This window comes from Myotis yumanensis, unplaced genomic scaffold, assembly GCF_028538775.1.
Source record: "Myotis yumanensis isolate MYYU_CA2020_CCGP unplaced genomic scaffold, mMyoYum1.0.hap1 SCAF_4, whole genome shotgun sequence".
NCBI classification, from domain to species: Eukaryota; Metazoa; Chordata; class Mammalia; order Chiroptera; family Vespertilionidae; genus Myotis; species Myotis yumanensis.
In genome coordinates, this window is record NW_027223755.1 from 40,614,678 (window position 1) to 40,641,244 (window position 26,567).

The 26,567-nt window shown below is 44.7% G+C and overlaps 1 protein-coding gene across 1 annotated transcript; it reads left to right on the top strand.

The window, feature by feature from the left end:
* The first annotated feature begins 471 nt into the window (after positions 1–471).
* On the top strand, positions 472–17,826 carry F2R (coagulation factor II thrombin receptor). The gene is made up of 2 exons (XM_070412213.1): positions 472–823; positions 14,450–17,826. Exons 1-2 carry the CDS (start codon positions 736–738, stop codon positions 15,640–15,642), a joined length of 1,281 nt encoding a protein of 426 aa, XP_070268314.1. The 5' UTR covers positions 472–735; the 3' UTR covers positions 15,643–17,826.
* Positions 17,827–26,567: the final 8,741 nt, after the last annotated feature.

Consider the following 26,567-nt stretch of genomic DNA (forward strand, 5'->3'; position numbering starts at 1 on the left):
ATTTTCAACTGAGTCGCGAATTTTCCAACGGGCCGCAGCGCTCAGCCTGAGGTCCGAGGCTGTGCACGGGGCTAAGGGGCGGCGCCCTCGGGCGCATTCCTGACCTGGGGGTTGGGGCGGGGGTGGCCTGCACGCAGCTCTGCTCCCCGGAGGATCAGGAGAGACCGAGGCAGCCGCCCAGGCCGCGGGGCCCACTTCCAAGGCCCCCGCCAGACTGAGTCACTGAGTGTTCGCGAGTCAAAGGCTCCCAAAGGAAACAATGTCTCGTCTGGTTTCCCCCGTCGGTCAGTGGCCGGCAGCCCGGGGCGGGGAGGGCGGGGAAGACCCGGCTCGCTGCGCCGCTGGGCGGGACCTGGGGGAGCGGGGCAGGCGCCCTAGGGTCGGGGTCGCCCAGCCCCACGGGCACCTCGGCAGCTGTGCAGCGACCCGTGAGAAGCGGGGCCCGACGACCGCGTCGAGGCGCACGCTCGGCGCCGGGGGGCGCCCTTCCCTCTCGCGCAGCGCGGCGCCCGGCCCCGCCCCTCCGCGCCCCGCGCCCTCTTAGTCCCACCGACCCGCCGAGCGAGCCGCGGGCGACGCCGAGCCTCCGCTTCTCACCCGCCGCGAGCGCTCTGCCGGCCGCCCGCACCTCCCGCGGCGGGACCGGGCGGGAGCGGGGAGAGTGCGGAGCTCGAGCCTCCCGCCGGCGGGACCGTCTCCGGAGCGCGCCGCGCGCTGCGCGCCCAGCCGCGGACAATGGGGCTGCGGCGGCTGCTGCTCGTGGCTGCGGGGCTGAGTCTGTGCGGCCCCCTGCTGTCGGCCCGCGCTCCAGGCCGCAAGCCAGGTGAGCGCTGCCCGGGGGTCTCCTCCGGCCACGAGCCCGGGACCCCCTCGGGCATGGGGAGGGCGGGCGGCGGGGCGCTGCCGGGAGACCCAGTGGGTACAGGTGGCGCCTTCTCCTAGAGGGGGGTGTCCCCGACTGGCCCTCCGCCTCAGTTTCCTTCAGAAGCCGAGCAGGCGCTGGGGCTGAGGTCCACATTCTCCCCGTCTTATCCAGGCCGGGCGTGCGCATCACCCACCCCGCTCCGGGGCTCAGCTGAGCCCCTTTGCCCTGGGTTTTGGAGGGTGCCCCGGCCTGCGAGCTGGGTGCTGGATATGGAGGAGTAGGGGCCGGGTGCTCCTGGGGAAGCGTGCGCTGCTTCATTGCATTTGTCGTCAGTGTGCCTCCCAGGACCACACCCAAAGGAAAGTCTCACGTTGCCCCAGTAAACTTTCTGGCCTTTTCAGTATCAAGTGGAGACCCGCTCCCGCCGAAGTTTAGTTTTGCTGGAATTGTGTTTCTTGAACATTTTACAGGCGAGAAAAATGGTGTAGAGAAAAGCTCAGTCGCTTGGCACGTTTAGTAGAAAGTCAGTACCAGCAGCCCCTGGCTCGGGGCCTTGAGTGCTGGAGGGGCTCGCGCCCAGGTGGGGTGGTTTGTTACGTAGAACCCAGTCCCCGGGAGAGTTGAGGAAAGAGATCAAAACTCAGCTCCATCAGACACCGTGGAATTTCGGTATTTCAGTGTCTGGTCTGCTGCAAGGTGGAGGTTGTGCACTAGAATACATTTACCAGGAGGAGTGTGTTTTTAAGTATCTGGCCACTTGACCAAATAGATGTATTTTCCAACCTCTGCCCCTTAAAAAAAAAAAGCAGGGCAGAGAGGTTGTTTGTAGCCTGTAAAGACAGTAGTTACAAAGTGAGGGGAAAAAAGATGTTGCAATGTCTTTATAGTAACAGTGCTTTATAAGTTTTCAGCCACTTTTCTTCACGCAGAAACAAATCCCAGCTGGTTTGCTTCTGATCTGTGAGAGTGTACACCCATTGTTTCCACACTAGAAACAGTGCAGAGGCATCAAGATTAAGACGTGACAGCATTTTCTCTGCTGTCTTTGCTCAGAGTAATATTGAGGTGATGCTTTTAGGAAAAGTAAAAGTCCCAGACAGGAGCCCAAAGTTTTGCAGCAACTGGCGGGCCTGCCTGTGGCTAGCATGAGCATGATCTCTTGGAGTGTTTGGGGAAACAGGGAGAGCTGAAACATTGTGTATGCTGATGTGTGATGCCAGACAGCACTTTGTAATTGTATTTTGGGACAGGCTCTTAAGAAGACACATTTTTGTTGGAGATTGGGATGGTGCATCCACCTTAGTCTCCTTTCCTTAGTCAGTGGTTCTCAACCTTCTGGCCCTTTCAATACAGTTCCTCATGTTGTGACCCAACCATAAAATTATTTTCGTTGCTACTTCATAACTATAATGTTGCTACTGTTATGAATCGTCCTGTAAATATCTGATATGCAGGATGGTCTTAGGTGAGCCCTGTGAAAGGGTCGTTCGACTGCCAAAGGGGTCTCGACCCACAGGTTGAGAACCGCTGCTTTAGGTGGAAGATGTTTGGCCTGTTAGGGAGTGAAAGTAAGGCTGCTGTTTCTGCTATGCCTCTTGTTTTTTCATCAACTGAGATGGTGCGTGCTAATAAGATGCACAGTGCTGATGTAGACAGAAAGACAACTGAACAAACAGTGGCTGAGTTACCTACACTGGATCTGGAACTGTTTGGGGAGGAGAACAAGAAAGGAGGGTGACAGGAGACAAGGAACACATGTCAAGTGCCATATTCTGTGTCAAACTTTGGGCCAGGAGGCATTTTTACTTCAAATGATCTCATTTCACACTGTTACAAAGTGGAGGGGGGGGGGGGTGTTTTAATGTCTTTATAGTAATAGTGCTTATAAGCTTTCACCCACTTTTCTTCATGCAGAAACAAATGCTAGCTGGTTTGCTTGTGATCTGTGAAAGAGTGTGCACTCATCGTTCTCAGAACACACTGTTAGGTGGGAGTTTATCCCCATTTGCCAATTCTGAAACTAAGGCTCAGAGGCAGTGTACGAAAATTCCAAATGGAAGACGGGGCCCTGGGCGCAGGCAATAAGTGGGGCCTTGACTTTAGAGGGTTTGAAATCACTAAAGGTCTGCTTTTTATCCTCTCTGTACATTGGCAGTTCTAAACAATGCCTGTGACAAGCAGCTCTGTGAGACCCCAGCCATAGGAAACCCCCCCAGGGCTGGCTCTGCTCACCAGTCTGAGCCTTGCCAAACCACTGTCCCACTTTTTATCCCCACTCCTTGTGGCATTTCCTGCACAGTCACTCTGTGGGTCCGTCATCTCCCTGGCTAAGATCATAAACTGCCATTTATCCCCATGGAGCCTGGAACAAAAGTTCACCCAGCAGATATTTACTGAGAAATACTTAAGTTGATAACCAACCAGTTCACAGTCCTCTGTCCAGACAATTTAAGTGAGATGACTTGCCTTCATCCAAGAGGACCTGTGTCCAAGAGGTGATGTTTGTCAATTTTATAAGGACCTGGAGGGTGAAAACATTCAAGAATGACTGATGGTGACTGTAGCAGAGGGGATTGGGTGGGAGACTCCACTTGCTGCCCTCCTGCCCACGGGGTCAAACCCAATTTCTTAGCCCAGAGTGAGGCCCCCTCCCATTACAGGATGGGTCCCAGCCCAGCCTTATTACCGATCCTCTCCTATTACATACCTGTTATATTACCTGCACTTCATCCAGCCCCCTCTTTAGTTCCTTCCCCAAGAGCTATGCTTTCTATGGCTTCTGCCCTCCTGCCACTCCCTCTGGCCAGAATGCCCTCCCCACACCCCACATGTTCACATTTAATTTAAAACAGCCACCTTATATCAAGAACCCATTACAGCCAACCCTTGCTTAGGTACATTACATATTCTACCTTATTTATTCCTCATAACAACCCTTTGAGTTAGTGTCATCCCATTCTACAGGTAAAGAAACTGAGACCCAGAATGGTTAAGTCACAAGTCTAGTTAGAAGTGGAACTGGGATTTAACCACAGGCCTCTCTTAAAGGCAGCTTTCTCTACCACCCCCTAGAGAGAGGAAGCTTTTCAGACCAGAAGCTCCTCTTGCAGTAGAGAAGTAACTCCACTGTGCTCCCCAGTCCCCCTAGAAGGCAAAGACTGTGCCCCATTGACTTGGTAGCCCAGGCCTAGCACATGGAGGAGTTTAGTGAACATTTATGCTCAGACTGTGGCATCCTGCCATTTGCCTTAAAAAACAGATGATAAAACAGGCTATAAATAGATCCCTAGCAGGAATATACTAATTAATTGACTGTTACTGAGAGGTTGTGGTCTTAAGCCCAAACAAAAGACACAAAACTGGCTCTGGCCAGTGCCGCTCAGTTGGTTCTGATTGTCCCATGCACCAAAGGGTCACTGGTTTGCAACAGTTTGACTCCTGGTCAGGGCACATGCTGGGGTTTTTTTGCTTGTTTTTTGTTTTGTTTTCTCTCTCTCTCTCTCTCTCTCTCTCTCTCAAAAAAAAAAAAAAAAAAAAGAAAGACACAGAACTCAATAGCGATTCTGCTTAAAGTAGACCAAAAACCTTGAAAGTCAAATTTCTCATTAACCAGCAAGCAATTCTCTAATATTTATCTAAATTCTTCCTTCCCTCTCTCCCTTTTTTCCTTCTCCCTCAAATTCATTCATTCACTCCTTGGTGGTTTTGGCTTTGTTTTTATAGGACATATTAAAATAGTAGGTTCACTCTTCTTTGGTGTGAGGGCATTTTTGAGGCATTCCTATCCCTTTGTCAGGAATATTCTCATGTTTTTTCTGCTGGTCACCTTTCTACCCCTCCATCCTTCTAATTCAGCATTTCTCAGTTTCTTACATCTAAAAGGAGCAGTGTGGCCCTAGCCGGTTTTGTTCTATGGATAGAGTGTAGGCCTCTGGACTGAAGGGTCCCAGATTCAATTCTGGTCGAGGGCACATGCCCAGGCTGTGGGCTCGATCCCCAGTAGGGGGTGTGCAGGAGGCAGCCAGTCAGTGATTCTCTCTCATCATTGATGTTTCTAACTCTCTCTCCCTCTCCCTTCCTCTCTGAAATCAGTAAATATATGTGTATATTAAAAAATAAATAAATAAAAGGAGCAGCGTGCTGTGACCCTAACCTACAGCTTTTCAGCAGCTCTGAAGCCGCTCCTTTTCCGAAGTGCTTCTGTCCAGTCTCCTTCCGTGTGCCCTTCTCCTCCTCCCGCAGTCCGCTCACCTCTGTCCTTGTCACCCTCACAGACGGGAACTCAGGGGAGCCTGGAGCTGGAGCTCCACAGAGACAGTGGAGCCACCAGCACCCTGGGTTCCTAATCTTCCTACTCCTCATGTTGGACACACATCCCTTTTCCCCCTTGAAATTCTCTCTTTCTTTCTCTCTTTCGCTTTTTCTTTCTTTTTTAAATTGAGGTAAAATTTACATAGCATAAAATTAACCACTTTGAAGTATGCAATTTTGTGGTGTTTATATATTTGCAATGTTATGCAACTATCACCTCTGTCTAGTTCCAAGCCACTTCATCACCCCAAAAGGAAACCCTGTATTCATCAAGCACTCGGCCCTCATTTTCCCTCTCCCTCAAAACCACCTATTTGCTTTTTATCTCTGTGGGTTTTCCCTCTGCTCCATGTTTCGTATAAATGGATTCATACAGTGCGTGGCCTTTTGTGTCTGGGGAACTACCCTTTAGTTTTCCTGAGAGCCTGGGCTCCCTTAGCTCCTGGGTACACACAAAAACTCCTAGAAGAGTCATTAGGAACCACGGCCTTAGTTTATTTTTGACCATGATGCTAGGCCACAGTTTTAACATTCAGAGTTTTCTGGGTTTTGTTTTGTTTTTCCTATTTTGTGGTTTCTTTCGTTTTGCTTTTTGCCCTGTCTTGCTTAGTCCTACCAGGGCTGGGGAACCTTTTTTCTGCCAATTGCCATTTGAATATATATAACATCATTCCTGGGCCCTACAAAATTACCAACTGAAAAATTAACCCTCTATTTTGGTCAGACATTTAATTAACTCACCTCTAATGCCTTAGCAGGGCCAGGCCACATGATTTCTTGGGCCTTATACGGCCCGTGGGCCGGACATTCCCTACGCCTGGTCTCAGACCAGCAGAGTAAATGGCTGTCTCTGTAGGCTCAGGTTGTTATTTCTGGATTTGAGCTTCTACTTCCCCCAAATACCCTCTCCCATTGACCTTGTGATGTGGGTGGAGAAACCCACTGTAGTTACCTCCTTCCCCTCCATCCCAAGGTACCCAATGAAGTTTACCACAAAAGGTCATCACAGGCCTTTGCACATTCTTTATTTGCTTTCAAAAGAACCTGCCTTTTTAAATAACAGGAATAATCTGCATTTGCACTTGAAAACAAACTTATTTAGCTTTAGGAAATTTATTTAGACACTGCATAATCTGTATTTCAAGTTTGTGATGAATTAGAAGGCAGATATTAAATTATTATAGAAGAGTGTTTTCCAGTATTTCCTTTTATTTCTAAACACCATTAAGAACTGTAAGAAATACACTTTTTCTTGTGACACAATAGCTGTGTGTGTGTGTTCAATAAATATGCATGGACAATCATAGTAATATACAGATATACTCAATTTTACCACATACTGTGCAACCTAATATTTCCTACACTATTCTGCTTTTTAAAATGTTTGTTACAACTCTGTAAATTGATTTCATAACCACTGTGAAGTTTTTACCATCTTTTTTTTTTCTTACTTTTATTAATTCTCACCCAAGGATATTTTTCCATTGATTTTTAGAGAGAGTGGAAGGGAGGGAGAGAGACAGAGAAAGAGAAACATCAATATGAGATACATCAATTGGTTGCCTCCCACTTGCTCCCCAACCAGGGCCTGGGATTGAGCCTGCAACTGAGCCTACAACCGAGGTACGAGCCCTGGACCGAATCCAAGACCCTGAAGCTCTATCCACTGAGCCAAACTGGCTAGGACTCTACCATTTTTTAAAACCTAGCACAGCATGTACAATGAATTGTCCCCGATTAGCAGAATGGAAGGCCTTATTTGCTTTGAGAGAAAAATTCTCTCTTCCAGGAAGTGTTGTTAATGGTTGTTTCTCTCATATCTGGAACCTAATTTGCTTGAGTTCAGGTTTACAAAGTGCAGTAGCACTTGGGTGGGGTTGGAGCTGGAGACAGCTTGATATCAGGAGAAAATGATGATTATGACCAACTTTTACTGTAAATTCGTTTTCATTTTAACTGAGGTTTTGGAAAGCAGAGAGCAACACTCCCAGGACACTGAGCTCAGGACCTGTAACTTTGGGTGAGCGCTGGCCTAGGGAAATGGGGACCACGGGGGAATCTGAGTAGTTCCCAGAGAGGCCAGGTAGTGTCTTGGCCCCTGTGTCAGGCCCTGGCCTCCCGGAGGCTCCAGGCAAGGGCCCCCCACACTTCCCTTCTGTCATCTTTGCACCCCCCTCAGGTCTTGGGTACAGTGGCATTTACATTTCCCTTTGTCTTTACTTTGCACTTCCCTGTCACTCCTCTCCCAGCTGAGTGGGATGTGGGATGGGAAGGATGCAACCTCTGATACTGGTGACCTCTTACCTGCACGGCAGTGTTTACCCACTTCTTCCTTCAGTTCTGCCTTTTCCACAGCCAGGATTTTTGTTCCCTTTCTGCTCTTGCTTTTACTCCATCTTGAGCAATATCTTAAAGATTTGTTTTTCTGTTTTGTTCTTGAATGTCTCTCTACGACATCTGTCCTGTCTGTGAGGGCTGGGCTGTTGGTATGTGGTCGGTGGGCAGCAAGGGTCAACAGGACTCCTGAGTTCTCCAGCAACAGCTGTGGGCATCATTGACTTAAGTTACACGTTCACATGGCCATGTACTCCCTGCTATTGTTAAAAGGATGGACAGGTTCATTCGTTGGGTGAAATTCTTAAAAAAAATGTACTCTTTTAGGAGGAGGTCCTGAATTCACAAGTTGTTTTTTGTTTGTTTGTTTGTTTTAAAGAGACTGGGTAGTGTGGTGTGGTTCAAAGGGATGAGCTTTGGAGCCAGGCAGATCTACATTAAAATCCTGGCTCCTCCACTTACTAGCTGTGACTTTGGATGAGATACTCAGCCTTTCTGTGCCTCCGTGTTGTCCATAAAGTGAGAGTTATAATGCTTATGTAAGAATGTTAGCATTACATGAGGTGAGGTAAGTGAAGTGCCAGACACACAGTTGGTGCTCAACAAATGTGAAGTGTTTTTCAGACACCAGTTCCTCCATATTCCAAGAAAAGCCTTAGGAGTTGCTATCAAATTCTCTAAATGTAAAACTGTGTTCACACAAATGTTCAAAACCTCTCCCCCTTCAAAACAAAAGAAAAATGAAAGCAAAAACCCTTGTCCTTAGATTCCAGTGGCAAGTAAATATGCAAAAAAAAAAAAAAAAAAAAAAAGTTTGGGTTTTACATGTACTTTTTATTATGAAATTTTCAAAGATACCAAAAAATAAACAGTATAATTACCGTTCATATCTTGTTTGTCTATACTCTTTCTCCACAAACTGGACAAATTTTAAAGCAAATGCCAGACATATCCTTTCATCTACAAATATATCAGTATATATTCTTAGAGATATTACCTCCTTTTTTTCACATCACCACAGTACTATTATAACACCTACAAAACTGAACAATTTCTTAACATCATGTACTGTTCAGTCAATGTTCAAATTTCACTGATTGTCTCATAAGTACCTTCTTTACAGTTGGTTTATTTGAATCAGGATCCAACAAGGCCTTCTACTGCACTTGGTTGACAAGTCTCTGAAATCTCTTTTAATCTGTAACTGTTTCCCCTCTCCTCCTTTTTTATTTCTATTTATTTGTCAAATAACTGGGTCATGTCTTATAGACTCTCCTACATGCTGGATCTGGCCAGCTGCGTCTTGTAGGATTGCTTCATAGGCTCATATGTCCCCTGCACTTTTTTAAAATATGGTCGGTACATTTAGAAACTAACCAAATTCAGGTCTGGTTTATGCAAGCGTACCTCACCAGTGGTGCTCTGTACTTCCTATTACATCACCTCCAGGTTATCTATCTCTCTCTCTCTCTCTCTCTCTCTCTCTCTCTCTCTCTCTTTAGATCTTAACATTGCCCAGTGGATTCAGTATTGTCGGCTTGATCCAGCCAAAAGTTCTTCACCCTTTCACCTAACGGTTTGAGCAAGCACTGGTGATCACTGAGCTAAATTCATTATTACACCAAGAGCTTCAACATGAGGCTTTTCTAAACCTGTTCTGGCGTCTGTGTTTATGAACTACAATTATTTTATAAAGAAGAACTTTTACTGACTATTTGGTTTCCCTGAGATATTGTTTAGATAGAAAAGGCAGGATAAATGCTTGAAACTGGTCTTACTTACCAGTTTTCAGGCCTGGTCCTCTAATTTCCCCCAAAGGTGACCAAAAGGGCTTCATTTTCCTTTGAGTATCATTATGAACGCATGGATCGCAACGCATTTGTCATGTTTCAGTTGTTTCGATGCATTTCCGCTATTATTCTTTTGATGGTTGTCGCACTTTGGCCAGTGAGAGTCCAGTCAGATTGACTCCAGAGTCTTTCTGACCTGATCCTAATATTTGTTGAGGATGCTCAAGGCTCATCTTGGATATTTCCTACTCCAGACCTGGGACCAACCATTTCTTTAAGGAGCACTGGTCCTTCTCATTGGAAAATGGCATGTGTTTGCAGTTGAGGCTGTGTGGCATTCCAGTAACGCCACTGTTTTCCCTCAGTGGAGCTATAGTGGGAACCTAGCCAGATTGAGGACTCTGTCATGTGTGCAGGGACCTTCCCCCAATGGAGCTGCTTTTCTTTTTTCCCATCATCCTCTGTTTTATTTCTCTGTAGCTTGTAGTGTTGATTCACTTGTGGAGAAGCGCAGGGTACAACTGTCCTGCTCTGTGTGGGCAAGGTCCTGGAAATTCTGCTTTAATTCCCAAAAAGCCCTCCTGGCAGAGCTCTGCGTCAGAACCGAGGCTGGCGTGTCCCTGGAGGCTGGCCTGGGGACCTTGAAAGAGCATCTCGTTACCACTCTGCTGCGAGGCCAGATCTCGTCCAAGTCAGAAAAAGCATTGCCTGGTTTGCTAATGTGTTCAAATCTCCGGCGCTAGAGAGACCATCTTTAAGCTATTTAGCAATATGCTACATTCAATAACAGAACGACTCTAGAGTCATTTAGAGAAAGCTAAATGAAGTGCAGTTTAACAAGAAGTGTGAGAATTGATTTAGGACATGGCTGCTTTTTGTGTGAAACCATAACTTAACAAGAAAAGCACCAATGAGTTACAAGCGCCTCTGGCGTGCTGACAGGCACTTTCTTCCTGACCTGTTAGCTGTGCTGGGACCGGAGGAAAAGCGAGATACCCAAACCTCAATTTCAGCCTAAGGGCCGTGAGCTGGCTGAATATATCTAGTCACCTGGAATTGGTTTTGTTCTTCTTTTGTTTTTTTAAAGAAAAAGTTTATTTGGAAAGTCACAGAGGTAGGGAAAGTGAGCCAGTTGGGTATGGGCTTAGGAATCAAGTTACTGAACCAAAAGTAGGGCCCTGGGAGCTTAGGAAGAGAAAGGAAAAGGTAACACCCTGTGGGGGGAGAGGGCGGGAGGGAGAGCTGGCTTTTTTTTTTTTTTTAATGCTGGTACGCACTTAAACAAGCAAAAAAGTTTGCTGACATTCTTTAATTCTACAAAAGCCTTCAAAATATCAAACCTATAATGTCAAGAAAAGGTGTCATCTTGGGCAGTAATATTTAATCAACAGATTCTGCATTCTGAATGGGCTCCATCCCAGCAATATCATGTTTCAGTGGGTATTAGTGATTTGTCATAAACACCATAGAGCTCAAGATGGCCTAGCCAGGGGAGGAGTTTTTTTTAAAACAAATACTTATTACCAAAGTACTAAATATAGAGTAAATACTAATAGTTTTATTTTCAGATCAAGTGATAGTATCCAAGAAGCTTAGTTATGAGCATCTACTAGTTTTCAAATTTATCACTCCTCTAGGTAGTGTCTTGATTCGTGTGTGTGTGTGTGTGTGTGTATGCACATGCATGCACTTTTTTACCCTGCACACATGACAAAAGTCCTTAATCTGGCCAGGTTCCCAAAACTGCAGAGGAGATCTGTGTTATTTTACAGTTCCTCTGGGTCAGCATTTTTAAGGACACATGTCTTAGTGGTACTAAAATGCCAGCACCCATTCATTCTTTTCTTTCAGTTCCCACACATTTGTTTTGACCTTGAGGGTAGCCTTCCGTTCCCCAGGGGCTGTCAGTACCAGTGTCAGACCTCCGTGTGACTGGGTCAGGATGCACACAGAATAAGTTAGGTGCATCACAGAGGGAAGAAAGTGATACCTCTAGAAAAGGCTATGAATTTGAAATTTGATTTGCAGCTCTGAATGCTGGGACTACGCACTTTACAACCTGTCCATGTCCCTTATCATACGGGAAAAAAAACTAAGCATTGCTAAATAGGAGAGAATAGCAACCTAGATTCCATTTTAATTTAAAATAATTGAGAGCGAGTCTAAAAGCAAGCTACATTGAAGTGAGTGGGGCAAGATAATAATTTCTTACATTGATTAATTTTTATAGTTTGCAAAGTGAATGCATGTCCTGTTTCATATTTGTAGACCAGACAGGTATTAGAATCATTTAATGGTTCTGAGACTGAGTTCAGAAGGGGCAAGTGCCTCCTGAAAGAGCCAACATGAGAATGCAAATCTGTAATTAAAAACCAATTTAAGGAACACTTACCATGTACCCGGTGCTGGAGATTCAGAGATGGCTAGGACCAGTTTCTTACCCTTGAGGGTTAATCTAGACATACGTGTACTCAGAGGCTCATCATTAGAGACATTTGTCCCCTCCCAGTGACAGATCTCCTACAACGCTACCCCTTCACCCTCGGGCCCACTCATGACCTTGCTTAGGTAGTTTGACCTCAACCCCTTACTGCCAGGCCCTGCCCTGCTGCTATCTCTCAGTTGGTATTACTCTAGCTTTACTCTTTATTTTGGAAATATATGCCAATTTATTGTATTTTATTTTCTGGTTCTAGAATTTTCATTAATTTCTTTCTTGGTATTTTCTACTTTTTCATTTATTTCAATGAAATATTTTTCTTTACTTCGTTGAGCATCGTTGCAATACATCCTTTAAAATCCTTACCTGCCAATTTTAACATTTGGTTCATCTTGGGATTGGTTTGCATTAGTTATCTTTTTTCTTAAGACTGGGTCACGCTTTCTGATTTTTTTTTAATATCAAGTGATTCTGGATTGTGTGCTAGACATTGTCATACTTTAAAGACTCTGAATTTTGTTTTATTCTCACAAAGAATTTTGGTGTTTAACTTTTACAGACAATTAATATCTTTGGGCTCAAACTGCAGATGCTTCCTCATGAACAAAAAGCTCTAATAGCACCTAAGTTGTCTTATCTTTCCAACACGTGCACGGTTCATTCAAGAGTCATCCAAAGCCCGAGGCAGAAATTACATTGGAATTTAGGGCTGCCCCTCTCTGGGAATCTCATCTCACTTTTCAGTTCCCATGGTTGCCCTGAACTCTGTCCTTTGGTTCATCAGGGTAGAAGGGCTGTGGGCTTCCTATCTGAGTCTTAGCCATCCTTTATGTCACTGACGTTGACCTTCTCTCAAGCTAAACACCAGTAAAAACAAGAAACCTAGTGGTGTCATCCTTTCAATATCATTCATTCCTCCCCTCCCAACACCACCCTGGGAATCTCAGTGCCTTTAGGTCATTGATTTCAGGAAGGAAGGGGTTTGTAATTTTATTCTAAGGGATGGTTGAGCCTGGTAGGACCTCACAGAGCCATAGCAGAAGCAGAACTATCTTTTTCTTTTCTTTTCTTTTTTCAAAGAGGAAGGGAAATAGAGAGAGAGAGAGCTAGAAACATCAATGATGAGTGAGAATCATTGATTGGCTGCCTCCTGCATGCCCCCTAGTGGGGATCAAGCCCACAACCTGGTCTTGTAACCTGACCTGGAATTAAACTGTGACCTCCTGGTTCATAGGTCGACGCTCAACCACTGAGGCACACTGGCCGGGCCAGAACTATTTTTTATAGCATTATGCCTTTGTGTAAGCTTCTGTCTGCAGGAAGGTTCCACCCTGAAAAACAAAACCAAAAGTTTGAAAATCCACTATATTTATCCCATTTCAAGCCAGTTTTTAAATTTTCTAACATCAGTAATAGGTGACCTGCAAGGCCAGTCTTTGTTGTGAACACTGGCAATGTCGGAGACCCTGCCCTTTTCCCTCTAGGTATCTCACCCCACTCCTCAGCTTCCCAAGACCAACAAAGGCTCTCTGTCTGACTCTCCTTAATGGCAGAATTTTAGCAAAGCTTCTTGGAAAGAAAAGCTGGTTGAATGCCAGCAGCTAAGTGTTGCATTTCTTTGATGAACATTTAAAATGGATGATTTTGGTGGGAGAAAGTTATAAAAGGAGGAAGCATGCAACTGAGCCTTTATTTTGACTTCTGGCTGAGACTCAAAGAGCCTGGCTGGCCTGGCATCTGCCACAATGCATGTAGCATTCTGGAACTAAGCCAAGGAAGGCCATCTGCCTGGACCATCTGTTACTCCACTGACCTGCTGAGGAAGGAGACAAGGAGATAACTGGGGTTTCTTGTGGTTATATTAGAAGATAACCCAAGGGACAGTGGTTTGGGCCCAGATAGGATGAAAGATTTGGGACTTTCTGTTGTGTAAACAAGCTAAAGATAGTAGAGGAAAACTACAGTCACATGGATAATGGTCATGGCAATTGGAGCCCTTGGTCCTACACTGAATTTGCCTGTCACTCCATAACCTTTAAGAAGTCTCCTTGCCCTTACTGGTTTGGCTCAGTGGATAGAGCGTCGGCCTGAGGACTGAAGGGTCCCAGGTTCGATTCTGGCCAAGGGCATGTACCTTGGTTGTGGGCACATCCCCAGTGGGGGGTGTGCAGGAGGCAGTTGATCGATGTTTCTAACTCTCTATCCCTCTCCCTTCCTCTCTGTAAACAAAATCAATAAAATATATATTTTTTAAAAAAAGTATCCTCAGTGTTTGATGTAATTTCCCATTGAGTGGGATAGGTTTCAAGGAGAAACTAAATGGAGAAAACGTAGACATGAAGGCATGTGGAGGTAGGAGAAGTCATACAGCCTGGAAATGATTCGTTTATGTAGATGGTGGCTACTATAGTATAGAAATCACTTTTTCCCTTCATGTCAGGTTCTCAGGCCAGATCTTGAACAGTGTATCATTCACCTCTGTTCCTCTGAGGAGCAGAGTTTTGAAAGTGTTCGCTTGTGTTAAAACATAATGTTTTTTGAGTTAGCTAATTCTCTGATAAAGTCTGCAATCCATCTGTGCATCACCTGCTGTTTCCCACCCACTCTCCTCATAAGAAAACAAAAAGCAACAGTAAATGCACTCTCTATTTGTCTCGAGCCTTTTTAATTCATTCTCTTTTAAATTTTATTTAAAAAAATATTTTTCAGATTTAAAAGCAACAAATGCTACTGTGGTTCCCCGGTCATTTTTTCTCAGGAATTCTGAGGATAAATTTGAGCCTTTCCCATTGGATGATGACGATGAGGACAAAAATGGAAGTGGGTTAATTGACGACAGATTAAGCTCCATCAATCACAGCAGGCCTCTTCAAAAACCACCCCCTGCGTGCATCTCAAAAGATGCCTTGGGATATCTGACCAGCGCCTGGTTGACTCTCTTTATCCCCTCCGTCTACACTGGCGTGTGTATAATCAGCCTTCCTCTAAACATCATGGCCATCGTTGTGTTCATCGTGAAAATGAAGGTCAAGAAGCCTGCCGTGGTGTACATGCTGCACCTGGCCACGGCAGATGTGCTCTTCGTGTCTGTGCTCCCGTTTAAGATCAGCTATTACTTTTCCGGAAGCGATTGGAAATTTGGGTCTGAAATGTGTCGCTTCGTCACCGCAGCATTTTACTGTAACATGTATGCTTCCATCATGCTCATGACAGTCATCAGCATTGACCGGTTTCTGGCCGTGGTGTATCCCATGCAGTCCCTCTCCTGGCGTACCATGGGGAGGGCGTCCTTCACCTGTATGGTCATCTGGGCTATGGCCATCGCGGGGGTGGTGCCACTTCTCCTCAAGGAGCAAACCACCCAGGTGCCTGGGCTCAACATAACCACCTGCCATGACGTGCTCAATGAAACCCTGCTCGAAGGCTTTTACGCGTATTACTTCTCGGCCTTCTCTGCTGTCTTCTTTTTTGTGCCGTTGATCATTTCCACGGTCTGTTACGTGTCTATCATCCAGTGTCTGAGCTCTTCCACGGTCGCCACCCAGAGCAAGAAGACCCGGGCTTTGTTCTTGTCCGCGGCTGTTTTCTGCATCTTCATCGTTTGCTTTGGACCCACAAACGTCCTCCTGATTCTGCATTACGCGTTCCTCCCTCAGAATCCCAGCACAGAGGCTGCCTACTTTGCCTACCTCCTCTGTGTCTGTGTCAGCAGCATAAGCTGTTGCATCGATCCCTTGGTTTACTATTACGCTTCCTCTGAGTGCCAGAGGTACCTCTACAGTATCTTCTGCTGCAAAGAAAGTTCTGATCCCAGTAGCAGCAGCGGTCAGCTGATGGCAAGTAAAGTGGACACCTGCTCTACTAACCTGAATAACAGCATATACAAGAAACTGCTAACTTAGGGAAGGGGCTGCTGGAAGATTACAAAGAAATATTTGAAAAAACAAAGAACCTGAGGATTCTATTAGTCCCTGCCAAAAAATAGTATTTACTCTTTTAAACAATAAATGTGTGATTTGCATGCCTCCTTCTTGAGAGGGCCATTAAGGGCATATATTTATTAGTAACAGAAAAGGATAACATGAATAGAAAACAATGTTATTCCAAGACAATATTGCAGTGCTACAATAATAACTGAATATTACTTTTTGATATATTTAGGTGACTTACATATATGTGTGTGTATATATGTATAGTACACAGGCTTGCAATGCATTATAGAACAGACACTTTGAAACCCTCTTTTTTCCCCCAAGAGAGTATGAAAATAAACTCCGATTTAATATGCAAGGTCTAGGTTGGCGGAGGTTAGCCCCAGAGCATCTGAAGATGTCCATCAATAGTGAAGGATTCTGTAGTTTGGACTTACACGGTTTTTGCAAATAAGTTTATTTTGAAATTGGTCAACAGCTTTAAGTTATTAAGAGAGAAGAGTGCTATCTATGTGTAGAAAAAATTCTACTGTTTTTCATTTTAAACATATCAAAGTTTGAATTCTTTAAATTATGGAAACATGATATGGGTAGCATTTTTTTAAAAATATGTTTTTATTGATTTCAGAGAGGAAGGAAGAGGGAGATAGAAATATCAATGATGAGAGAGAATCATTGATTGGCTGCCTCCTGCACGCCCCCTACTGGGGATCAAGCCGGCAACCCGGGCATGTGCCCTTGACCAGAATCGAACCTGGGACCCTTCAGTCCACAGGCTGACGCTCTATCGACTGAGCCAAACTGGCTAGGGCTGGGTAGCATTTTTGATGTTTTACACATTGTATCCATAAACCAAGAATGAGCATAGGCCCCACTAGTGACCTGAGGTTGGCCCCGGATAGAGGGCTCCAAGCAGTACATACTAGGCAGGGTCGCTCCAGACCCTGCAGCTGAGCCTCCCAGAGAGCGAGGGATCCAGGACCACCACATTCACTCTCCTGGTGTCCCCTCAGGGGTTGGCTATGAATGACTGAGTTTAGTAGAAATTGGCAGAATAAGATGTGCTATCCCAGGAGATAATGAATATGAAACACTTCTCTGCCCAGTCCTTTTAAGAACAGAAAGAAGGCACGTTCACTTCTGGCAGTTACCCTGCAAGGTCCATTCTCAGATGGAGGCACCCATGCAGCAAACATGACCACCCATTATGTGCTCCGGGCACTCTGATGGGCGCTGGGCAATAGAGGTGAATAAGACTAGGTCCTCCCCTCAAGAACAAAGCAGACCAGACACAGAGTGTGATGTGTATATAATAAGTATGTCGTTATATAAAGAAGTGTTTTTAGCCAGATGTCATCCAACCAGTTCCACACAGCCTGTCAGTTGAAAAACTTTGAACATTTGGATTACTTGTTCAAAGTTTTGGATTACTGCTACAAGTGGTCATAACTTGAGATTAAAACACAATACAAAACAGGAAGTGTATTTTTGTAAATAAGTCCTTCAGTCTATATACATGGACACTGTTTATTTACAAATGTTTTTAATAAATTACCCAAACCAGGTTTTAAAAAAGAATTATGTCAGTCTGATTAGAAATAACTGAAGAAAATTAAATTGACTTTCAGTTCTAGCAAAATTATTCTATATTTTCTATTCACTTTTCTTAATAGTTAGTGAGATTATTTTAAAAGCATTTTTTAGCCCCATATTGAGTATCAAGTATAGAAAATCCTCATGGGTTTGATAAAATAATTTGAAAATTAAGTTGAAATGTATCTTTTTTTTCCATATAAAAAAAAAATGTTGGCATCTTAAATCAAAAAATGGAAAGTTCCAAGGCAAATGCTTATTTAAAAGAACAAACTATTTCCAACTGCCATAGAATAATTTACATTAAAGTGTATTGTAAGTAGAAGCTAACATTGATTTTATTAATTTTGTTGCTATATTCATTTTATCTAACTCAGTGGAGATTTACTGTCATTGTTTATTCAGTCTGTATATACATATTAAAATTCCTCTGACTTAATGTGACCATCACTACTTTATTATCAGTCTGTACTTATAAAATATTATGTCACTGTTTTTATGTTCTCTCTTTTTAAAAAATATGTGTAACCTGTATTAATAAACACAAAAGTTTGCTTGGTACCTGTTTGGAACAAATTTTTATTGGTATCTTTCAGGGCCCTGACAGGAAGACCAGTGTAAAGGTTTAGCTGAAGAGCGTTTAACGAAGAGGTGATTTGCAGAGGTATGGACTGGGCTAAGTCACCAACAGGGGTTAGTGAAGCTCCTCAGGGACTAGCAGTTGGGGAAGCTGTTAACCAGCCCAGGACCACAGGTGGAGGATGGAGTACCCTGACCCCCATTCTCTGATTTTTCACTGGTGCCTCCTATTGCTCCTGATCTTAACCCAAACCCAGAGGTCAAGAGAACCTGGGTGACGTAGTCCATAAAGGACCATGGAGAAGGGATGGGGGTGGGGGAGCACAATTTCTACCGAAGGCATTGGGTGGTTCGGTTTCTGGGTCTTTTTTTTAATCCCTTCTTGGGAAAATTCAAGGTTATATCATTGATAATATGTCCAGGTTCTTAGGGTACAGGGACAGAGGATAGAGTCTACAGTTCCTTCTTAGAGAGAAACAAATATTAGAGCAGGATGATATATTGAGACCCAAAAAAGGGATGTCCTTGAGTCACGATCCTTTGCCATCAACACTCTCTGGGGTACAGGGAAGGAGGGGAAACCTTAAGCAAAATGAGAGTTGAAAATCAATAAAACTTCTGATAATGTATTTCTAGATGCATCATAGTCAACAGGAAAATTATTTCAACTAAATAAGAGTTCTGGGAACACAGAAATTTTAAGTTAACACACACTCGTAGGTTTCTGGGGCCTGGGCCCCACACATGCTTCAGGAGTAGATATATTGAAGGAAGTCGCCCAGCTTCACTGAAACAGAATCCCCACTCTAAGCAGAAAGGGACCTTTAAACTCTTCTATTGTTAGTTTTCAAAATATGTTTGAATTCAAAAAAACACACTTGGATTTTGTTAACACAAAAATGTTTTGTTTTTCCCACCAAGTCAAAAATAGGACTTTTAAGGAAATGGAATATTTGGTTGTTGACTATATAAAGTGGAAAATTTTAGGTTATACTTCTGAATTTAAGAAATTAAGAAAAATGTTGGCATGTCCTTCAGGAAGTCTGAGTTCCAGAAACAAGTGGAAAAAGTTAAGCAGTGTGTGTGACCAAGCTTTTTAATTTTCTGAGGCCTGCACCCTCCACTAGTAGCTTATCTCCACCTAGATGTCAGAGTAAAAATGAAGGGGGAACACAGCCACCAACAGTTAGTTCCTGGCAGATTGGCATAGCTGTGTGGCTGTTCCTTTCAAAATTATGGGGCCTAGGAATCAACCTAATTGTGTTTTATGAAGGAGTTGCAATTAAGTAAGCTGCAGTCTGAGCTGCGTGGAGCAGTGTTCCAATGCAGTGGTTTTTGGAGTCCTGGAGACCCTTTCAGGACACATACAAGGTCAAAACTACATTAAAACAGTGAGACATTATCTGTCCTTTCTCGGTCTGATTCTCTCGCGAGTATACTGTTGAGTTTTCCAGAGACTACAAGATACCTGATAGTGTGACAGATTGAATAATGAAGCAGATATGAAAATCTGACTGACTCCTATTCAGCTAGCCATTAAAGAGATTTGCAGAAATATAAAACAGAGCAGCTCTTCTCATTAAGTTATTGCTTGGGGGAGAAAATACTTTTGCAGAAAATATTTTTGTTAACATGTAATGGGTTTATTGTTATTTTTAAGTAAAAGAAATCTTTTCCCAGGTTATTTTAATGTGGTAACTATTGGTAGATATAATCAGTGGTTTGCTGTTAAATCTGATCTCCCAAAAAAGCCCCTAATTTTTAGCGTTTGCCAGTTTCCGTGATGTATATATATTCTCTCTAGTGCCAATTTTAAGCTTCCAGTGGTTTAACAGTTGGCCTGAAAATTCCTTTAATTCTCATGAGCTGGTACAGCCCCTCGATATAATCTACACACACGAAAACGTTTGGGGGTTTTAAATAATTATTTTTAATATTAAGGTGACCTGAGCTAAAAATGTTTTAGAACCCTGCTCTTATGCGAGATTTCCCGATGACATCACTTTCAAGAAGACATGGAAACTGGCCACAATTATAAAGCACAGAAGGGGTGGCCAGTTGGCTCACTGCTGCAGGCCCCCACATTGGGTTCTGTCAGCCCCACAGCTGAGGGGTCAGTAACTTGCAGCAACAGAAACTGATTCAAGGCCGTGGGGCCTGTGTGGCTGGTGTGGCCCGAGGTTGGAAAGCTGTGTGTGAGGCCTGGTCTCCATCCAGCTGCTGTGCACCACCATGGTGCCATCACTATAAGGTGAGCATCAGGCTCCACGCTTCTTGCCCTGAGGACTGTGGTGACTGCCCGCTGCTCTTCTGGGGACACAGAAAACCAGAGGTCAGAGTCAGCAACATCTTAGAATTCAGATAGCACAGTACTTTCTACCCAGCTCTCTGTGTGTTCATCACTTCAGGAAATGACTCATAAGCCCCAAGGAGATGAGCTTTGAAAGCTGCATTTATAGTAGCTGGAGACACTGGGCGGTGGCAGGGCCTGTTGGCCGTTTTTGTCCCTCTTAATAACCACAAAATTGGGCACTTTAGTGTCCTGCTGTGTGACCCACCCAGGGGAATGAGAACATGACCAGAGGTGGGGTTACCAATAACAAGATGCATGTAAGGGCAGGTTCTCAATCGTTTTTGCGTTGTGTTTTTCTTATCCCGAGGTACTTAGCTGCTCTTGAAACTGACCAACATGATGTCAAAACAAACAAACATTTTTTTAAAATAGATCCCTGTCCTCCAGGAGCTAACTAGTTTTTTTTCATTTAATTATACAATAGTTAAGAAGCGTGGAATTTGAAGACCTCCAATTTTAGAGTTTTATCAACTCTGCCTTGTTGGAAGTTTTAGAAGCTTTGTATGTCACTGCTCATGCCTTTCTGCGCGTAGAGCTTCTAAACAATTCCAGTGCCCAGTCCTTCTGACCAATAGGAATCGGAGTCTTTGGGGGCAGAGCCTGGGGGTGTTGTTTACAAGCTCCTCCAGCGATGTGTAAGCCAGAGTACATACCTACCACTGCTTCAGGAGAGTGCTTCTCAAATGTAACATGCATTCGTATTATCTGGGGATCTTGTTCAACTGCAGACTAACGTAGCAGTGTCTGGGGTGGGGTCTGCATGTCTAACAAATTCCCAGACGATGTTGACATAGCGATTCCTTGGGTCACAATTTGGTGTAGGAGGGCCCTAAGATATAGCCCTGAGGCAAAATATAGCCCTCGCCAGGTTGGAGGTCTAAGCACTGAGAAAATTCATCTTTCCTATCTTTAAAGTCATCTTCTGAGGCAATTTTTACAATTATGATAAAATTGGGGCAATTTTAATGTAGCAGTAATATAGGTGCTTATTCAAAGTTTGTTTTAGGTGATATATACTTTGCTCTATATTTTCTCCCCTCTTGGGTTCTTTTCTAGGGGGAAAGATAGCTTAAAAGGTTCTAATCTCATACATAAAACCATTGCCGAAGAGGCTGGGGGTTTACAGTGGCGACTCTGCTCCAGTTTGTAGAGATAGTGCCTGGCAGATAGCAGCAGTGCCTGGTTACCAGAAAACACACATGGATATAGTCTCGTCTCTGGGTTTAGCTGAAAAACCATGACTTCAGGAACATGCAGGGGGTGGAAGTCCAGTCTGCCTGTTGCTGGAATGATTGGCTTCTATTTTTAAGTTGTGTGTTTGACTTTTAAAAACTTCAGTTGACATAGAGATATCAGTCAGGTATTGCTAAACAACAAACCACACAAAGCCCAGAGGCATGTAATAATGAGCACTATTGCTTGTGCTCTGGGGTTCTGCTGGCGTATCTGGGAAGCTCATCACTGATTTAGGAAGGCCTCCACTTGGCTGTGCCCTGTAGGTCTCTCATCTTCAAGCACGCTAACCCTGGCACATTCTCCAGGCAATGGCAGAGGAGCAAGAGGGGAAGGAAAACAAGCAGGACGTCCTGAGGTCTAGGATTAGAAGTGGCACATCCTCACTGTGGTCACATCCCATTGGCCAAAGCAAGGCCCAAGGCCATCCCAGATTCAAGGGGATGGAGAAGTAGACACTGCCTCTTTAGTGAAAGGAATTTTGAAGTCACATGGCAAAGGCGTGGCTACAGGGAATGAAGAACAATCGAGGCCATCACTGAACTCTACTGAACATAATGTCTGTAAACGTTATCATAATGATCCTTAAAGGAATGCCTTAGCATCCAAGCATTGCACTTGTTTAACACACAGCCGTGATTTCTGAAGCTCTTGCAGTTGTTTAGTTTTTAATATCAACGGAAGGATTTTTAAGAACATCTCAAGACCTGGGTCCTAGATCACGTCAGGCAGCACATGCCTTAACACTGTCATATGTGAAAAGAGGGAAAGATGAGAACTGACCCGAGGGCAATATTTGAATAAACATGATGAGGCCTCCAGCCAAAGAAGAGGGGCATTTTAATTAAAGATTTGCTTAGCCCATGCCGGTGTGGCTCGGTTGGTTGGGCATCATATTGTATACACCAAAACGTTGCCAGTTTGATTCCTGGTCAGGACTCCAGTTGCGGGCTCGATCCCCAGTAGGGGGCATGCAGGAGGCAGCTGATTGATGATGTTCCTCTCTCATCATTGATGTTTCTATATCTCTCTCTTTCCTTCCCTTCCTCTCTCTGTCTAAAAGAAAAAAAAAAAATCAGTTAAAAAAATATTTTAAAAAATGGACTTAGACCCTGTCCGGGTACCTGTTAGTTAGAGCATCATCCCGTTATGCCAAGGTTGCAGGTTTGATCCCTGGTCAGGGCACATAAAAAGAATCAACCAGTGAATGTACAAATATGTGGAACAATTGATGTTTCTCTCTCATCCTCTCTCTAAAATAAATACATTTTTTTAACTTAAAAAAAATATTTGCTCTTAAATATCTGATTTCCTCTGACAAGGGTGCTGATGTACTTACGAGCCACTTGGGGAAAGTCGTTTGATCCAGTCCAGTTTTCACCCTTCTGTGTCAACATGTCTTTTTGAGATTTAGTGTTTCAGCCCTGGCCGGTGCCGCTTGGTTGGTTGGGCGTTTCCTGTGCCTTGAAAGGTTGCCAGGTTGATTTCCTGTCAGGGCACGTGCCCAGGTGGGGGGCATGCAGGAGGTAGCGGATCATTGTTTCTCTCTCTCCCTCTCCCTTTCTCTCTCTCTAAAAATCAAATCTTAAAATCTTTTTTTAAAAGAGAAAGAAGAGAGATTTAGTGTTTCAGTACTGATTCAAATCTTGGGATTTTTTAAAATAAAAATAGTCATGCTCCCAAAGTAACCCTAAAGAAAGGCTTATGAAACAAATGTCAGGGGTGATGTTAGCTTCTGCTTCCGATTTAACTTACTTTCTATTGCTATTTTCCTTATTTTAATGGATAAACTTTGTTTCTTAAGATAACACTGCCTCAGATGCTATCAGTAGCCTCATCCAGATTTTTTTAAAATAACCTTTTTAAATAGAATTTTCAAATGCTTTCATATGCCTGTGGAATTATTTCAACATTTAACATTTCTTGACCCAACCACATGTACTCCTACTGATTGGTATGAAGTAACTAGAGTAACTAAGAACCCTCAGAAGGAGGTGAGAGGTTGGAATTTGACACTGAGTAATCAGGTCATAGTGTGATGAGGCTAGAGATGAACTTACAGGTTGAAAACTGTTGTGTAGGTTTGGAGGTGGGATTTGGACCTGTGCTAGCACTTGATGGAACAGGTATTTCCTTTGTAAACTGCTGTCGGTCGACATCAGATTGGGGCGACCAGCATGCTCCGGGTTCTTAGACACAAAGAGACTTTCTCCAGCATCATCTGTGTACGGTCATGCTGATCATTTTGTTTCTTCTCCACTCTGTCCTTTCCCTTTATATTGGCCACTGGTGCCCAGAGGCATAGTTTAGAACCCCTCGCTGGTGTCCCTCTGGGCTCCAGAGGAAGTCAGAGAGGTTTCCAGATGGGAGGATGCCGGACAAGGATGTGAAGCAACTGGGACTTTCCTACGTTGCTGGCAGCAGGTATATGTAAAGTGATGCAGCTTCTCTGGAAAATAGTTTGGCAGTTTATTCTTATCAAGTTAAGCGTACACTTACCTTATGACCTTGCCATTCTACTCCTACTTGTCTTCCACACAAAGACTCATTAAAGAACATTTATTATCGCTTGTATTCCTAACAGCCTTAATAATGGAAACAACCGGATGGTCTATCAAAAGATAAGTGGATAAACAAACTGTGAGGTATCCATACAATAGACGACTACCTGGCAATAAAAAGGAAAAGGAACGACTTGGCTGGATCTCAGACATATTACGCTTAGTGAACTGGTGAGGGGAGACGGGCTGGAGGTGGAGCCTGAGGCAGGGCCAGGGCTGGTGAGCTTCAGGGCGTCCTTGCTCTTCCAGAGCTGCCCCAGCCCCTCTGACCAGTAGTTCTCAGTTTTTCCCAGTCAACCCACAAACATTTTACACTTACATTCCATTTTCAGAAACATTAAAACCTCACATCCTTTTAACACTTCAGAAATTTCAAAATAAATTACCGATAACTAAAAACAAATCAAGGCATTCCTATTGAAGAACATTTTTTTCAACCCCGCCCTCTCAGGTCTCTGAGACCCCGGCTCTCTCTCTCCTGTCTCCTCCCTAATCGGCTGGGATCCTGTGCTACAGCAAGCATAAGAAGTGCCACATATGAGGTCAGCCTGGGCTATGAAGGACGCATGAAACAAATCTCATTTGGACTAGAGCTTCCTTGGGTCCTCAGAACCGTCAGAGGCCCTGGCAGGCCCCCATGCCAGCAAGGACTTCCCTCCCATTCCTTCTGGGTGAGGACTATCCGCAGGAGGGAGCACACCTGGCCAGCGGAGTTCTGTCTGCTGTAAGATCCTTCGGCCTCTTCCTCCTTTCATCCTTCCCCTGGCGAGCCAGCTCAGGGGAGTCCCCTGGGAGCTTGTGAAACAGATCCCGGCCCCTCCCTGGAGGCGCTGACTCCGGAGTGCACCAGGTGATTCTTAACAACCAGGCAGGCTGGAGAGACCCATGGAGACAGCTGCTCTGCTGGGAGCTGTGGCTGCCACCCTGAGAGGGAGAAGGTGTTCACGGCACGGCAGATGCCGAGCCTCTGTCAGGGACAGGGATGATGGTTTTCACTCGGCCACGCATCCCAAGACAGGACAGGCGGGCCCATCGAGGCTTCTGCAGGCCAAGAGGAATGAACGCAAAAGCCACCCAAGCAGCCTCCTGTGGCCCAAGTTCCCCAAGAGGACGGGGAGCCGGCAGCTCAGCCACCAGAATCATAGGGGACACCCGAAAACCAGCATCCAGCAGACACCCGAAAACCAAGATCCAAACAGCCAAGAGGGGAAAAGCCCGAATATTCGGACCTGGCTGTTTTTTAAGACGGTTCAGTTCTGGGGCCTGGGAGAATGCAAAGGAAAATGCCTGGTTGTCCCTAAGTAACCTGTGAGCTGACTTGCTGGGAGATGGAGGGAAGGAAGGAAGGAGGGAGACAGGAGGGCAGGGGAATTTGTACTTATATATATTTACATATAAATGTAATTACATTTATAAATATATAAATATTTATATATAAATTTAATTTCATGTAGAACTATAACTATTTACATAAATAAATGTATGTACATAAATCTACATATTTACATAATTTATATGTCTGAGAGAGAGAGAGAAACCCCCGCCCAGGGAAAAGGTGGGTGGTAGGAAAAGCATTTTGTTTTTTCCTGAACACCTCATTTGTGTGCAACAATGGAGAAAAAGTCTTGTTTCAGATATATGACTGCTTCCATAACTGAAGCTAACGTTGCTACATTAGTGTAGACTTTTCCAGAGGCGGATTCTGAGACAGGATGTGAGTACAAATAGTTTATCTGGGAGGCACAGGGAAATGATACCGGCTGGGACCTCAGCCACCAAAGGGCACTATTAACCGGTTCCCGCAGAGGGAAACCGGAGCTGCCCCAGGCAGAAACTCTGGGGGGGGGGGGGGGGGGACGGCGCCCCTGCAGTGGCAAGGAGCCGGTGGGTTTCTACACCAACATCTGAGGGTTCCCAGTGGGCTGCTGCTCCCGGGTGGGGGTCTTACTTCCGGGCACTCCTGTACCTCTGAGCGGGAGCGCATTCAGGAAGGCCGCCTCTGGTTTCAGAAAACCCCTCAGTGCTGATATGGACAGTTGGACGTCAGCCAGAGAAAGGAGGATCGATCAGTGAGTCCAAGCAATGTGAGCAGGCAACGGCAGCGTCTGTGGCATTTTATTAATCCCAAAACGCCCTTTAGCCCTCCCAAAATTTTTCAACGCAGTGCACGGAACCTAACTTAATCCTTGCTTCATGGTTAAGCAGCATCGTAAAGAGCATTCGTTACTTTAGCTTCTCTGTTATAGCTGCTATGGAGGTGGTAGAATGGTTTGCATTCAACAATAGGGTTGGGAGCCTCTGGAAACCTCTGAACTCAGTGTCTGTGCTTAGAGGGCTTCTGTCTCTTCCTCTTACCTGTGGTTGTGAGCAGAGTGCCTGCTCCTACAGCTGCCTTCCTCTCCCCCCGGGGCTCGGGTCTTCTGGGAGCAGGAGCATAGACAGAGAATTGAGCTCGTTGGAACTGTGAACAAAACAGGAAAAGATGGCAATACAGCTCTTTCCCTGCCGCCTCGGAGTTGAGTAGAGGCCGAGGCTTGGGTGCATTCAAGATGCGGCTCTACCCATATCCCACCGCC

Bases quoted from the DNA above. Each gene is read 5' to 3' on its own strand.
- F2R (XM_070412213.1), top strand. From the start codon at position 736: ATGGGGCTGCGGCGGCTGCTGCTCGTGGCTGCGGGGCTGAGTCTGTGC. The intron at 824-14,449 runs GTGAGCGCTGCC...AATATTTTTCAG, and splicing joins CGCTCCAGGCCGCAAGCCAG to ATTTAAAAGCAACAAATGCT.